General features: G+C 51.6%; 1 protein-coding gene across 11 annotated transcripts in view; it reads right to left on the bottom strand.

Moving 5' to 3' along the window:
- ZFAT (zinc finger and AT-hook domain containing) overlaps positions 1 to 15,444 on the bottom strand; it is a 274,158-nt gene that overhangs the window by 117,173 nt on the left and 141,541 nt on the right. Inside the window, exons 1-2 of one of the 11 annotated variants that reach the window (XM_041769051.1) lie at positions 10,102 to 10,747; positions 9,865 to 9,991 (exon numbers count right to left, since the gene is read on the bottom strand). The exons of 9 other annotated variants lie outside the window; for them this stretch is intronic. In XM_041769051.1, coding sequence (XP_041624985.1) covers positions 9,865 to 9,991; positions 10,102 to 10,143 — 169 coding nt within the window. In that variant the 5' untranslated portion in view covers positions 10,144 to 10,747. Of the gene's footprint in view, positions 1 to 3,655; positions 3,806 to 9,864; positions 9,992 to 10,101; positions 10,748 to 15,444 lie in introns of those variants that run through there. One more of the 11 variants, XM_041769052.1, reaches the window with a different exon arrangement.

The following is a 15,444-nucleotide window of genomic DNA, read 5'->3' as shown; positions in this document are numbered from 1 at the left end:
TTGAGGCTCTTGAAGGGAAGGATGGACCCTAGGACCCTCATGGCAGCTGTGCCACTGAGCCCACCCAGGAACCACTGGTCCTCAGACACCTCGTTACCCAAAAGAACGGCCATCCTCATCCTCAAACACGTCTGTAGATGGTGCCTTGACCAACACTCTCTCCAAACCATTCTCCATCCTGACCCTACAGTGAATCCTTTCAAAATTCAAATTTGCCCCTGTCCCTGCCATGTTGAAAACCCTTCAACAGCTCCCTCCCACCTTCATTAGGAAAAAGTGCTAGATAAAGCCCTCTGGGATTTGCTCTAAATCCTTTCTCATGACCCCGAACTCTCAAGGCCATGACTCCAACACACGCCCACCAGTACTTATCTGCTCACCCCTTTGGGCTAGAACCACACTGGATGACAAGCTGACCAAATACCCAGGGTGTTCAGTCTCTGGACCCTGCACACAGGTAACACACAACACCCTCACTCCACACACCCTGCCTGTCCAAATGACAAGCTAAAAGGCATGCACATTTACACACACACATACACCACCATATCACCGTTGTGGATGGCTGGACTTCCCACACTGCTTTGCCATTTTCAGAGGCCTCACCGTGCTGTGATCTCCTGGAGGGGAGGTGTCCATGTCTCCGTGATATTTTACAAGCCTAGCATAGGCCTAGAGCAGAGAGGGGGCCTACCCTAGGTGACAGACGCATTCTGCTGTGCTCAAAAATGCCCAGCTGGAACCCCTGGGTACAAGCCAGCAATAGACTTCAGCTAGAAATTTCCAGCAGTCAGAACTGTCCAACGAGGGAAGGGTGGTTTTTAGTGATGCATTTCCAAGGACGGTTTTCAAGGAAGCTTCAGGTACCATTCATGATGCTCTGGGGAAGACTACACTCCTGGGAGGTCAGACCAGGCAACCTTTATATCTCTAAATGCTAAGCCCCTCACTCACAGGGATAAAGGACAGCTGGGAGAAAGGCAGGCAGAGACAAACCCCCACCCCCAAGAGGAAACTACCCTTAAAAGGATTTTATACCACCCTGGGAGGGGCCCTCCACCCTTTCCTGAGTGGCAGATAGGTGATGAAAACCTGACTGGGTGACAGACACAGGGAGGACTGATCAGATTAAAGCCTAAGAAACCCCTAGACTTGGAAACCCTGGGGGCATCCCCCAATCCTGCTGCTCCACAGGGCCCCCTTTGGTGTCCTAGCTGAGCCCAGAAGTGTAGACGGCTCAATATGATGGGAGGCAGCCCTCAACCCTCATTGGTTGGGAACAGACGTTAAGACACTCCCCACTGAAGGCTGCCCCAAATGCACACCCTTCCTCAATTCTCCGTGGCCTCATGCAATGTGGAACCGCAGCCCATTCAGCTACATTCCATTCTCGAGAGCTTCCCAGGTCACCATGCGATAAGTTTTCCCACTGATTCAGGCACCACATGGCGAGCACTATCCTCAGCGGCCTCGGAAATGATTCTTGGAGGTGGTGGGACATGATCCCTCGAGCAATGGAGCACCATGGAAAGGACACAGTTTCCAAAGACAAAGCAGCGCACGCATTCAGGGAGCAGCACTTAATTCCAGGTAAAACACCACAAATGAGAGTGGCAGACCGAGAGGCAGACACAGACCACGATGACCCTCGATGCCACCCAGAGACCCTGGGCTACAAATGCAGACAGCTACGAAGAGCGATCACAGGTTGTCTATGGGGTTCCTGTGAGCCACGCTCTTCAGGCCCTGGCCCCGCTCTCAGAGCCGCCACTACTACCTATTTTCATTTGCAGCCACAGCTCTAGCACACAGTAGGTGTTCAATATTTGTCTTTCATGGAAAGGAGGGAGAATGGAGAGAAAGGGTGAACATCTGAATTAAAGACTTGCTAGCCATGTGCTCACTCCCATTTGGACACCTGACCTGCTCTGCTTGTTCCTCAACTTCCCTGGATCCTCACTGGAGCCCTCCCTGCACTCTCCCAAGAGGTCTTTTCTCTGCTGAAATGTCTCGTGGGCTCAGCCTGGAGGTCATGCTGGTGCGCGCTCTCCCGAGGGCTTGCTATTTCCACCTGCCTGCATTGCAGACTTCCTCACGCTGTTTCTAGATACTCGCCTGAATCCTCTGAGTTACTTCTTAAACTTTCCATTTCGTCCCAGCTAATGCCTACATTCCCTCTGATTTCTTTTTACTTCTGAAATCCAATAGCTCCATGACAGGTGCCAGTAGTACATCATATGCACGGCTGCTGGTGAGCCACGCTGCAAAGGGTCCACTGGAGGGCACATCCGGCACCCCCCGAGTCGGGGATGAGCAGGAGCTGGACTCGACTGGGTGGCATCGAGTCTCACTCAACCACTTACAGTGCGACTTTGGAAAACTGATTAACCTCCATAAAATCACTCAGAAAAAATAAAATAATGACAGGGACCACCAAGGACTAACTGCTTTGAGGACGAAAGGAAAACAGCTCACAAGTCAAGTCCCAGCACACACTAAATATAGTCATCTCTACCTTCTCCTGGGAACACCTGAGATGCTGCCCTGAAGACTCTTCACGCCACACCACACCCTCAAAACCATTCTCATGCACCTGCCTTCACAGTCGACCCTGACAGGCTTAGTTCAGGCTGCTGCCACAGACTGGGGTCTTAAAAACAGCAGACGTCTGTTCCTCGTGGCTCGGGACACTAGAAGTCAGGGATCAAGGCAGATTTGGTCTCAGGTGGAGGAGGGGGCGAGGGGCTCCTGTCCTCAGGTGGAGGAGGAGGCGAGGGGCTCAGAGAGGGGCTCCTCTCTGATGAAGGACTAACCCCATTCATGAGGGCATGGCCCTCAAGACCCAATCATCTCCCAAACGCCCCACCTTTCGATACTGTCATCTTTGAGAGTTAGGATCTCAGCATCCAGAATTGTGGAGGGAGAAAGGGTCCGGGGGACACATTCAGACCATCACAGGCTCATGCATTAGTAATAAGGTCTGGAGGCAGAGGCAATCTGGGGGCACAAGCCTCCCCACCCCTGCCCCTCAGCATCTGCTAGGTTTGTCCTTCTCTATACATCCCTCTCAGAACAGATTCTATCCAGAGTGAGAACTCAGCTCTCCGCAGAGAGACCTGTGAGGGAGCCCTCACCCGCACATTCTTGCAACAAACAAAACCCTCCTCCTCTGCTGAAAGTACTTGAAGTCTTCCCAAAATATCTTGATTTTGGGTGTAGCTTTAAGATTTCTAAACACCCTGCCATGCAAACTGAACAAATATCTAACATAACGTGCTCCATTGCCATGAGCAATGATTAAAATTTAAAATGTGTCGGGCAATGACACAGCGGCATGCTAAGAGCAACAGCAAGAATCTGGGGGCCACCGTAGACTCAGTGATCCTAAAGATCGAGTCACTTCAGACAGCTGCCTGTCATCAGGCCGTGGCTACCCCACCAACTCAAAGGAAAGCTGTCTCCCCTGTTAAACCCTCACTATCACACCTAGACAGCTTCATGGTGACTTGCTGGGAAACAAGCAGCCCTGCCCAGTCTGTCCTGGACACACGTGAGAGCCCTTGGAGCTTTGATTTATTAACTGGGCTTGAGAAAGTAAATTGTAGACAGTCTCAACCGTGACTATCATGAGCAAATCCGATGCTATGAGCCTTACGGGAAACACAGGGTGAAGGGCATTTTGCAGACAGCCACATTCCTGGGTGACCAGACCGGCCACTCTTCAGAGGAGCACGGTGTTAGGCACATCTGAGTGCCTCCCTGCCTCCTCCCCAGGCCGCCTGCTTCTTAAGTCTCCCTCCACTCCAATCTCCTCCTCTGGTGCTTCCGCATCTGGGGTGTGTAGCATTGCTGCAGCATGGCGGAGTCTGGGTTCCAGTCTCTGCTGGTAATAATCGGCACCGGTCCTACTGCCAGCATCACTGGTCCTCTGAAAGTCGGGGGAAGAGAGAGCCACAAGGCCCCCTAAGGAACCTTCTCTACAAAGTCCCGGCTCTCCACCCACATCTGCCACCCAAACTCTCCCAGGACTCCCCGTCCTTTGGGCACGCTCGCTCCAGACCCAACACTGCTGGAACCTGAGGCCAGTTAAACCACCAGCCTCTGTGGACACGTTCACTTTTATTTTCATGACGCTCTGTGGCTGTGGCCTGGATGGGCCAAGGCAACTGTGGGTTTGACTTCAGAGCCTGTCTCTTCAGTTTGTCTGCCTGCTTGCTACTTATTCTGTCCTCACTCTGGTTAAACATTCATGTCAAGCATTGCTCTTCTGAAAACAGAATTTCTATGTCTAATAGCAAGTTCAACAATAATTTTCTATACCACTTAATAAAGCATTCTCTTTGTAAGTTGACTTCTCGCTCTCCCTATCTTCCCACATCTTCTCATTTTCCCACATCTGTAATTCTTAAACAAAACATCATTTCTGCTCAAGAGAAATAAATATTTCCTTGGAATTATCAAAGGACGACAGAATGTATTTGTTCTTTACTTGCCACAGGTCATCCGACAGACACTTAGGGAGTGCCGGATACCGTCCCAGGCATTCGGGACACCATGTGTACAAAACAGGCAGGAGTCCCTGCCTCCTGGAATTCATGTGCTAGCAGGGACATTCAATATATTTAAAGCATGATAAATAGGCCAATTACATAGCATGTAAGAAGGTAATCAGGCACCTGGAGGCCGGGCAGGTCCGAATGTCCACACAGTGCGGAGGCTAGCGCTCTAGTCCCGATGTAACGAACACAACTCATGCAAAATTTCCTAATGATGAGAACCGTCACTGTGACACGGGCTATTTATTCACCTGTGGCTTGGTCGTATCTGTTCCCCCCATCCCTCCCCACCCCAACTCCCACCCCCCAGTGATGTGAGTGCAACGAAGCACAGCAGGATGTAGTGCATTTTGCAGGACGCCTAGGGACCTGGTAAAGTGGAGACAACAGGGCCTCACACTTCACCCAGTGGGCAAGTCAGCCATTCATTAACCAGAGAACAAGTGAAGGCCCCTTGGATGCCTGGCCCTGTGCCAGGCTCTAGGGACCCAGAGAAGAGCCAGGCCGTTCCTGCTCCCAGAGAATCCAAAGCTCACCCACTTGACAGATGACAGACGAGCAAACACCGACCACCACCCCAACCCTTAGCATGCTACACAGGTCGCCACCTCCTTCTGTCCTCGGGCCCTTATGAACTTGCTCTGTCCCTAGGCCGGCTCAGTGAGGGGGAGCAGCGACAGGACCGAGAAACCCTCCCCCATTAGGTGGCAGACCCAACATCATACCTGAGTCCATCTGCAACAGAGCAAGGGCTTCCCACTGCCCACTCCTACCTCTGATGGGCACAGAAAAAGAACAGAATGCATGGACAGGAACCAAATGAACAGCCGGGCTCCATGGTGGAGCCTAATGTCATCTCAAGGCGACCGAGAGGACAGATGGGCCTGGCCACTGGGCCGAGAAGTGATCTGCACACCCATCCCTCTGCTCTATCTCTGGGGAAAGTGCTCGGCAAGCATGCACCCTGGCACCCAAACACTGCCCCCAAATAACCTCTTTCCTCCTAGCCCACTCCCCTCTAACGAGGCCTGGCCCACCTGCGCGCAGAAGGCTAGGTGGATAGGGGCAGGACATAAAGGCTGGCATGGCTAGGCGTACCTTCAGTTGAGTCCCCACAGGCAACAAGGGAGCATTTGCTCCCAATCACGCACCCCCCACCACCCACCTGTCACAGGAAGGCACGCTGCGCACTTGACCACACAGCTGGCCACCCTGCTGCAACAGACTGCACCCGGGGCCGAGCATTTAAAATCCCACCGTGGCCTGTCAGTGTTGGTGGCCCACAGCCCCTGCTCTGCAGCCATGCTCCCTGCTAGAAAGAGGTGATTCTTGGAATGTGAAGAAAACCAGATTTTCAGTTCCGTTCACACAGGGAAAGGCCTATCCTCTCTGCATGGAGACAAAGGCCCCTGATGATACACAAGGTAGCTATAGGTGGCTCTTCTGGGACAGCGGGACACTGACACTCAGAGAACCCCAGCTGCCCACCAGCCAGCCTCCCAGCCCAACACCGATGGGTACTTGTGGATAATTTACTCACCCTCATTTCAGAGAACGCCCGGATGACCCCCTGAGCCTAACACAGGGAGCCTGATGAGGAGTGGCCAGCAAGTCAGCGTCTTTTCATGAACAGATGGGGACCGTGGGGAGGCAGCCAGATCACACCCCAAGTCCTCTATGTGCTCTTTTTAAGGTGAACCATCGTCCAAATAGCCTGCTTTTGTGTGCGGGTGTTAATTACACAATCCATTTTGCGGTAGTATTTTGTCTTCAAATTGTATGACAACTCTAAAATATCTCCCCTGAGCTCTAGAAAAGGCTCTTTCTCCAACAGAAAAACAGGACGTAGTTTTAATGAGATCGATTGATGGCTGAAATCCACCTGACGTGCTGGACAAGCAGACTGGACCGGACGCTATCCAACCCCAGCAGGTCCTGAAGGGCCGTCCCGGGGAGGCCTGCCCGGCCACAGGAGGGAAGGTCAGCATCAACTCCCTCAGCAGCATCCGACACCGGCCTGTGTCTGTCTGGCATTTGTCCCTGGTCACCAATCAGGACGGACAGAGGATCGACGCCACTCTGGCAACGGCGTGGTACCCTACAGCAGGGCACTTGCCTGGGCATTAACACCTGTAACTCCATCATGTGCAGTGTGTCTTTCTTACCCATCTTTTTAAGCTTCACTTTTTGCTGCGAGGCTCTAATAAATGCACTCTCCCGGAATACAAGGCCCTGGGCGGAGGGGCCCTTGATCAGCCATTTCACACCACCTCCTGGCACAGAATCCCGGGGTGAGCCTCGCTGCCTTAGGATGGTGCTTCCCAAATGGTCTTAGCAGCAGGATGCTTTTCAAGTGAATTATTTAAGCAATTATAATGTAAACAATCAACAAAGGGGCATGACTTTGGTTAGCGTGGGTGGGGTCCCCCTCGCCACCTCCCCCACGCCCCCCAACCCCCCTCAGCCGTCCATCCTAAGCAGCAGACACCTCTGAAGGGCCCTGGAAACAGCTTGAACACTAGTGCATGAGATGCACGAAGAGGGGCCGTGTCAAATGGCACTTCAACCACAGTCATCCCTCTGAGGGTCCACGGTGCGAGCCACAATCTGCCTCTCAGCTGGATGGGTCAGAAACTCTCTAAACTTATGTACATTCTGCGTGTGCAAAGCAAGGCACTCTGAGGCTCAAGCGAGGGAAAGGTGGCCCGGTGAGGCTTGCGCAGTCATCCCTGGGGGATGCCGTGGGGCCGATGACCGCACACCCGACTCGGGTCTGGGACTGGGATTACGGGTCCTCAGGGTTCCGTTCGCCGTGCGTGGGCTAGTACAGAGCACTGTAGTGGGGCGCCCGCCTCCCCCACCCCTGGCCCCGGGCATTCTGCTGAGTCACCGGCCTTCTGGGAACTATTATTTTAATTCTTTGACATCCATGCATTACTGCTCTTCAACCCCAGCACGTTAACGTAATTCTTTGTATTTCATTTCCTTTTGAAAAGATTGTGTTTAAAAGAGCAATGGCACAAAGTGGACTGTGAAGCCTGATGTGGAAGGAGATGATGTTCACAGATGGGCGTGCACGCCCATGGAGCTGAGACCCTCCCCAACCCCACCCTACCCTTCTACCACAGGGCCTGCTGTCCTCACACGCAGGAGGTGCTTAGACCACAAAACCAGAGGCAGTGTCGCTTCAGGAGCAGAGACCCAACATTTGTCCCATTTTAAGGACAACGAGCAGAAATCCAGGATGCTCAGTATTCTAAGAAGTTCCCATTTGCCCCTCTAGGCACCACCCTTCCATCCTGTACCCAGATGCCTGTGAGGGTCCTGCAGGTGCTCCCCTGCTCTCTGGCTTCCCCTGGGTTTGGTCCATGGAGGCCGCGGCAGGAGACGGGGTGGGGTGCAGTTCATCCTCGGACTCCCCCCTCCTGGCTCATCTGAGGTTGTTTCATTTTCTACCAAAGGCTGGCCCTTGGAGTTCTGGGGACCACTCTCCCTGCTGCCTCCACACCTAGGGTGTTAACAACACCTCGCTGCCCTACTGTCCAGTCTCCCGCAGGACCTAATCCTTTAATAAAGGATCCCTTTATTAAACGCTCAAGGTGTCAATTCAAGCATGCCATCAGCTTCCCGGCACATCCCACCGGCTCCGTGATCCTTTTGTTCACCTTAGATGGCTCTTTCCGAGTCTCATCTCATCTATAGGTCAGCATGAGCCACACTCTCAAGCCCCAAGACCAATGGCCTTATCCCAGCTTCATCTCATTTCATCTCCCTGCCTGACTTACCATGGATGACTGTCCTCCCCCTCACAGGAAGCCTTCCTGCCTTCCTGTCCCGCCGGATGCCCAGCAGCAAGGTCTTCAGGAACTTCCGCCCAGTCCCTGATGACCATCCACTGGTGCCCTCACTCGCTGATGGCCCCACAGCTGAGGGCTCCAGTCCAGCCCTCCTGCTGGCTCCACAGCCAGGTAGAAACAGCCCTTTGGACACCCACAGTCCGTCAAACTCAATGCATGACCAGAAGTAACATGTCCTCTCTTGCCCAAGCCTGCTTCTCCCCTGGGCTCTCAAGATTGGCAGGGCCCATCCTCCACCCCAGCACCCAAGCCAAAAACCAAGGCCACCTCCCACTCACTCCGCCTTTCTTCCCATGCACTCCAACCTTTGCCCAGGCCCTGGGACTCACACTGCCACCCAAGCTCTAGAATATGTCCACTTCTTTCCATTCCCATGGCCACTGCTGGATTCAGAGACCGTAGATCCTCACCAGGACCATGGCACCAGCCCCCCACCATGTCCCACTGACCACATGTGGCTGGGGGGTTCCTCTGAGCCTTAAGGAATGCTGATGCCCCTGCCATTGCTGGTACTCCCCTCCTCCTCCAATCTCTACTTGTACCCCCACTCCTTGGAATATGAGACCCATGAGGCCTTCAAACCTCTACCCAAGCCCTCTCTGACTCCCACCCTGCCCTCCCAAGGCTGCTTGCACAGCAACTATTCTGAGCTCCCTTCGGACCCTGTGTAACCTCTACAGGTGCTCCTCACACTTACCTCAAAATGCTGGTATCATTTTCTGCCTGGATCATTAAGCTCTGAACAAGTTTACTGCGTGAACTTCTGTTTACTTGCCATCACAGCGCCAGCAACCACCACAGTCAGCAGCTTCTCAATCAAAACGCTTCTCTAACCACACACACACACACACACACACACACACACACACACACACAGGCACACGTACCCTTGACTCTGTTGATCTTCTCTGACCTTACAAAGAAAAACTAAGTCCCTCTGATACAAGATCTCCTTGCTCCTTGCTCACCATCCCCTCCTGTCCCAAAGGGGTTCCTTCGGGAGGGATGCTGCTCCATTTTCCAACCCTATACTCTTAGCAAGTGGGATCTGTGTCTGTGTTTGTATCCTCCAATTCCCCACAGGACTTCACAGAGTCCCCTACAGGTAATGACAACACTCAACCCACACAGGTTGACTTGGCAGAGGGCAGATGAAGAGTTAAGTGTACATGCAATCATACATTTGAAGAAATTAGCTCATATGCACTCATTTATAATTAACGCTGCACTAATATTCTCAAGTACCTATTCTAAATTGCCCAAGAACTAATTAAATCTCAGAACGCCCCAGAGACTAAAGTGTTATCAGCCACATTAATAAAAAGCTCAGAACACTTGTCAGAACAGCAGACTGATAAGGGATTATATTCTGGGACTCTGGCACCAATTCAGTCCACACTGCTAAGACAGCAAGTTAAGGAACTTATTAGCCAACAATAATTCCAGCGGACCTGCTGAATACGCATCACTCTTGCCTTTGCTCTTCCCCTCAGGCTTTCTCACATCTTCCCGGCGGACTTGCTCCCCAGGAAAGCCAGGCAAGCATCTACTTCCAGCAGTGTCCCCACGGACGGACAGCTATGAAAAGAAGCACGTGAACAGCACGAAGCCTTTGTTTTCCACATGATTCCCGTTACATCATTGCACCTGCAGGCTTGTGCTTCAGCCATCCTCAAGGAAGTGCCTACCTCAGCTCCTCTCCACAAAAATGCCAAGTCACGTTCAGACATGGAGTTCAGGCCCCCTCCTCAGGAAGCCCTCCAGGATGTACCCCACAGACATGTGGCCCTGCCTTGCCTCCTCTGCACCGGTTTGGCCCATTCATTATCTTTTGTTATTTCTTCACCCCCCTGTCCCCGTTATCAGACACTCAGCTGCTCAAGGGAGGAGACTCATCTTACTCAACTCTGATCCCCGAAGTCTGGCTTGGCACCCAACCACAGCACAAGCCTAGGAATTAGGAGGAAAAAAAGGAAGAGAATCTGCCTGCTGTGGGGATCTCAGCCCTCCACTTTAGCCGGCCTTCTTGGCAGATTAGAAGCACCAGGCACAGCAGTACATCTGGCTTTGAAAGCTTTGGGCTATGCGCCATGGGCCACCCTTCCCGGTACTTATCAATCAGGGGTTTCCAGGGGAGAGAGAGCACTCCTTTTCAAACTGGGGTCACGATGCATGGTGGCTCCTTGTCTTGGGAAAAGGCATCAATTAGAGTGAAGGCCTATTGTGCCACGGAATCCATCGCACCCTATCGAGGCCCTCCGCAGCAGGACACAGCAGGCAGCCCGCTGAACTTCACACAGCAGAATGCAATGGGCTGCTCCCTTTGCCTCCTGACACAGCAGAACAGACTTGCCCAATGCAGACCCCGCCAGCCAGCACAAGCACGGCCCCAGATGGCCTCCAGGATCCTGAACAAGAAAGTCCTCATTCAAAAGTCCTACCTTAAAGTCCTGCTGCTTAAGTGCAATTTTGTTAGTTCCTTGCTCCCACCACAAAAAAAAAAAAAAAAAAAAAAGGCTCTGAGGGGCCCCTGGTAGCCCAAGACACAGCAAGTCAGGAGCAGAGAGAGCCAAGTGCACAGTGCCAGCTCTGGTTGTGACTTCCGTGGCTCACACCGGGAGACTTAATTACCAGCAGGATGGGAGGTTTTATCTGGCATCAAGCGGGAGGATCAGAACAGATACTCAGTGCCCTGGAGGCACTGGCACAGCTGGGCACACACAAGGAGGACACATCACTGTGGGGTCTGGCCAGGGCCCATAAGCATCGGGGTCCTACTGACCTGGATCTAGGATCCTACAGACCCATGGAAGTTCCCGACTACCTTGCCTCTGGAAATTCTGCGAGCACGTACACAAACACCTGTGAAACTTAGCAGCCTGAATCATACCCATCTCTGGGGCCCGCTCTAGAGCTCCCTATGGGTTCCTGGCTAGGGGTCCCACACTGTCTTCCTTCTCTAAAGAACTCCAATCACATGTCCTGTTATTATCCATCTGAACTTCATTTAGTTTCAGAAGCTACTGGGGTAATAATGAAGATCATGTGCAGGTACTGTCACTCGGCAGACATTTGCCAATAGCCTCCATGGTGAGGTGCTGGCCCTGGGGAGTGAGCTGGCTGGCTCAGAGGGTGGAGAAGGATGAGGGGGCCCTCTAAGTAGAAAAAGTTGCCTGCACCAAAGGAGCCAGGGGACAAGTGAGCACAACTGTGCAGAGCAGCAGCCCAGATGAAGCTGGGGAGAACCCTCAGTCTCAGGGCAGGGGGACAACCCTCCTCCCAGGGGCAGGGAGCCCATGGGAGGATGCTCAATAGGAAAGCAACAAGTCACCTTTGCATTTGACACCACTCTGTTAAGGGGGGCTGTCTAGGGGGCCAGTTGGGAAGTGGAGTGACCAATCCAATGGCTGTGGGTAAAAGTGCTTGAGAGCGATGAGAAAGCCAGACCTGAGACAGGGAGGAAGGGCAGCAAGGAGACTGGGGGCTCCAGAATGGCTAAGGTGGGGCAAAAGCCAGCAGGGCTCAGTGACAGTTCATTTGGTCTGGGGTGAGATCAAAGGAGGAATTAAGGGTGACTCCGGTTTCTATTTCCAATGACTGAGAAGTACCAGCAAATGAGAAGTAATATTCATGGGCAACCATCAAATACAGGTGGGAAAAAGGGGGACGAAACCCAAAATGTAAAGAACACAGAGTCCAGAAATGACCATTAGCAGGTATGGATGGCCAGTCAACATGTACCAGGACCTCATCCATGTCATCTGCCCCACATCACATAGAAATATATGTGGAAGTCAGAAAAACTAACTTTGAGTTTGCTGCCCATTAGACACTGTCAGCCCTAGTTTCTGATCTAGAGGATTCATGCATTTACTGAGCACTTCCTGTGTGCCAGGCCCTCTTGTAAACATTGGAAAGAGAACAGTGAAATGAGATACCCACACAAAGTGCAGTATGTCTCTTTGTGTCAAATCCATAAAGAAGTAGAGTCTGGCTCTAGATTTTGGTAGAGAGGAGAGTATGAATGATTCTAGGCCATGTGTAGGGCACCAGACTCTGGGGACAGTATGGGATCCTGCTTGCTGAGCTATCAGCATGTGGGGAGACAAACACACAAACGACACTCCTAACACGAGGAGACACACATGGCCTGGAGTGAGCAGCCTGGGCTGCTGGGAGACAGAGGCTGAGGACAAGGAAGGGCACACTCAACCAGCCTGCAAAATGAATGAGGCTGACCTGAGGCGACAGGTGAGCGAGAATCTTCTGGCACACAAGAGGGCTCTGGCATCCCAGAGAAGGGATGGGTGTGCAAAGGCAGAGGGATGGCATAGGGCCTGGGGGGCTCAGGGGCTGCAGATGAGTGTGGCTATTCAGAGGGCAGAGGTCCCCTTTCTAGGCAAAGAGAACACACAAGAGACCGCAAGTACAGGGTTCTGAGGCCTTTGGAAGTTTGTAACAGAGTCATAGGTGGGCAACATGGGAGGGGTACTAGGCAGGGGGCAGCTGTCAGGTTTATGCATAAATGACCTAGCAGGCTCATGATGAGCTCGGCCTGTCTGTGAACAGGGGTGGGCACGGTGGTCTGTCTCTGGGGGACGGATGTGACCAGTCTGCACTTCAGAGAGATGTCTACACACACACCCAACACATGCCTACAACAATCGACTGATATTTGGGAAGAAAATAGGATTCCTCTTTTCCTTTCGTACCATATCCTTGTGAATTTTATAGTCTACATACGTAAACTATCTATAATGAACTCTTACAGCAAATGTGTACTTGAGCCAAAATGCCTGGGCTCTCATCCCAGGCCCACTACATACTACCATGCAACATTGGGTAGGATGCCTGTCTCAGTTTCCTACTCTATGAAATGGGGACAAAACCAGTAACTACCTCATGGGGTTTTTATGAAGAGGAAATAAATTAATATTTGTAAGACACTCAGAATAGTGGTAGGCCTACAGCAAGGACCCTGTAAGATGGTTTTTAAATTTTAAAAATGCAACTTATTAGTAAATAAAGGAATATATGTATCAGGGATGTGTTTTCAAATCACCGGTGTACACAGACCATGGATGGGAACAGAAGGGCAGAGTAGAACAGAGCTATCACAAGAGTCTGTGGAAGAGATGATGGGGCTTAACCTCTAAGAAGCCCAGCACAGATGGAGAAAAAGTCAACTGACCGTGGCAAGTGACAAATGTGAGGGGTGGGACATCTGGACAGTGGGGACAGTCACCAAGTTGGAATATGGGGGGAGGGGGTCCATTTATAAGGAGCTAGACAACGAGCACCACACCAAACGTGCCACAGAGTTTATGCTGCCTATGGGGCACCCAAACTGACTGCAAGCTCAGGAGAGGGTTTGGCCATGGAGGATGTCTGCAAGTCAGAGCCCAGAGAGGGGGTGAGTTCCACGCTGTGTACAGGATGCAGACAGCAGTCACTAGTGACAGTCATCAAACATCTCCCGATCTCCCCCAACCCGGGCACGTGCACAGCTACACTTTCTGGCCCCTCAAAGTCGGTGGGGCCATGTCATCAGTTCTGGCCAATGAAATGCACAAGCAGAAGTGGCAGGTGTCACTTCCAGGCTTAGGGGAAACCATCCAGGGCTCTTCTCCCTTCTAGCACAGTGACCAGCCATGTGCAAGTGGTGGCTGCTCTGTCTGGGACCCTGAGTGAGCAGAGCCTCTGAGCACCTGCAGTAGGCGTCCTGTCCGAAGGAGAACATGAACCTGGTTCCGTTAGGGCCAAGGCAATGCGGGAGAGGCTTGTCGTAAGGGCGTGACGTGGCCTACGCGGACTGACAGGCTCAGCGACAGCGACACGACGTGACGAGCAGAAGAACTGAAGCTCACAAAGCAGCAGGAGCAGGGGCAGCTGGAGAGGGAGGAGGGAGTTAGGAGCTCGAGGTGTCATGGGGACGGAATGTGAACAGAGCCAGCACACGTGCCCACACTTCCCAGCACGCCGAAAGCCAGAGTGTTTCCAGAGACCGCTGTGCTGCATGACCTCCAGGCTTCCATCCACCTGACGGGTTCACAGGTGAAACCGGGGTTTACAGGCAGCAAAAGCAAACAGTCATCACCATTACACAACTCTCCACGGAGAAAGGCGTCATATTCAGAGACTGACACTGCCCTTCCTTCATGCCTGCAAATCTTCAAACACAACTCACCCAAAACCGTTTTCAATCACAGCGGCTCTTACCAAGTCCGCTGTTTTGCTAACACAAATACAGCAGAAGGCACTTGAAACATTGTTCTAAAAAGACCTCCATGAAGATTATAGGTGCATCTTATGTAAGATCTTAAATAAATGCCTTGTCATCTTTGGGACGGATTCCACAAGAATAAGGGCAAATTTTTGCAACTCTCTTTGCAAAAAAGGACCCAAGAGATAATAAGCTTACAAAAGTTCAGAAGTCACTTTTATAAAGTTGACATATTGATTTCTGCAGGCTGCAAACTGTTTTTTCAGAAACACCAGCTGTTCCACATAATGGCACAAGAAATCTCTTTTCCTGGTTTCTTTTGGTATTCAAATGCAGAATAAAATAAATAAATATAGAATATACACCAAAAGTATTATTTTAACTTGCCAGGTTCAGCGCAGGGAAAGGCTTGTGTTGTTTTTATTATTTTAACAAGCTAGAGAGTCAAGGTCAATTGTTTGAAATGTCACTAAACTGCTCTTTACAGACCATGTATTAAAACAATTATGCGAGAATTTTCCAAATTGTAATGTTGTGCTTGGCAAACTAGGAAACATGGAACAAACGTAGGGACGGTGGCCGCAAACTAGCCGGGCATAAGGTCATTGCTGCATATTTTAGAGGCTTCAATGAGGGCCAGAAAGAGAGAAACTCCCCGAGCTTCTACTTTTCTGTTTCATATTTGTTAAATTAAAGCCCTTTTAGGTCACTCAAATCAGTGGAATAGGAGGCCGTTTTCTCTACAGCTTATTACTGGAGGCAGCTGATAATCTTATTAGAAAGGACTGCTCCCGTCTGCCATTGCAGG

Source organism: Vulpes lagopus, chromosome 9 (genome assembly GCF_018345385.1).
Source record: "Vulpes lagopus strain Blue_001 chromosome 9, ASM1834538v1, whole genome shotgun sequence".
Taxonomy (NCBI): domain Eukaryota; kingdom Metazoa; phylum Chordata; class Mammalia; order Carnivora; family Canidae; genus Vulpes; species Vulpes lagopus.
This window is presented reverse-complemented; position numbering and strand designations above follow the sequence as displayed.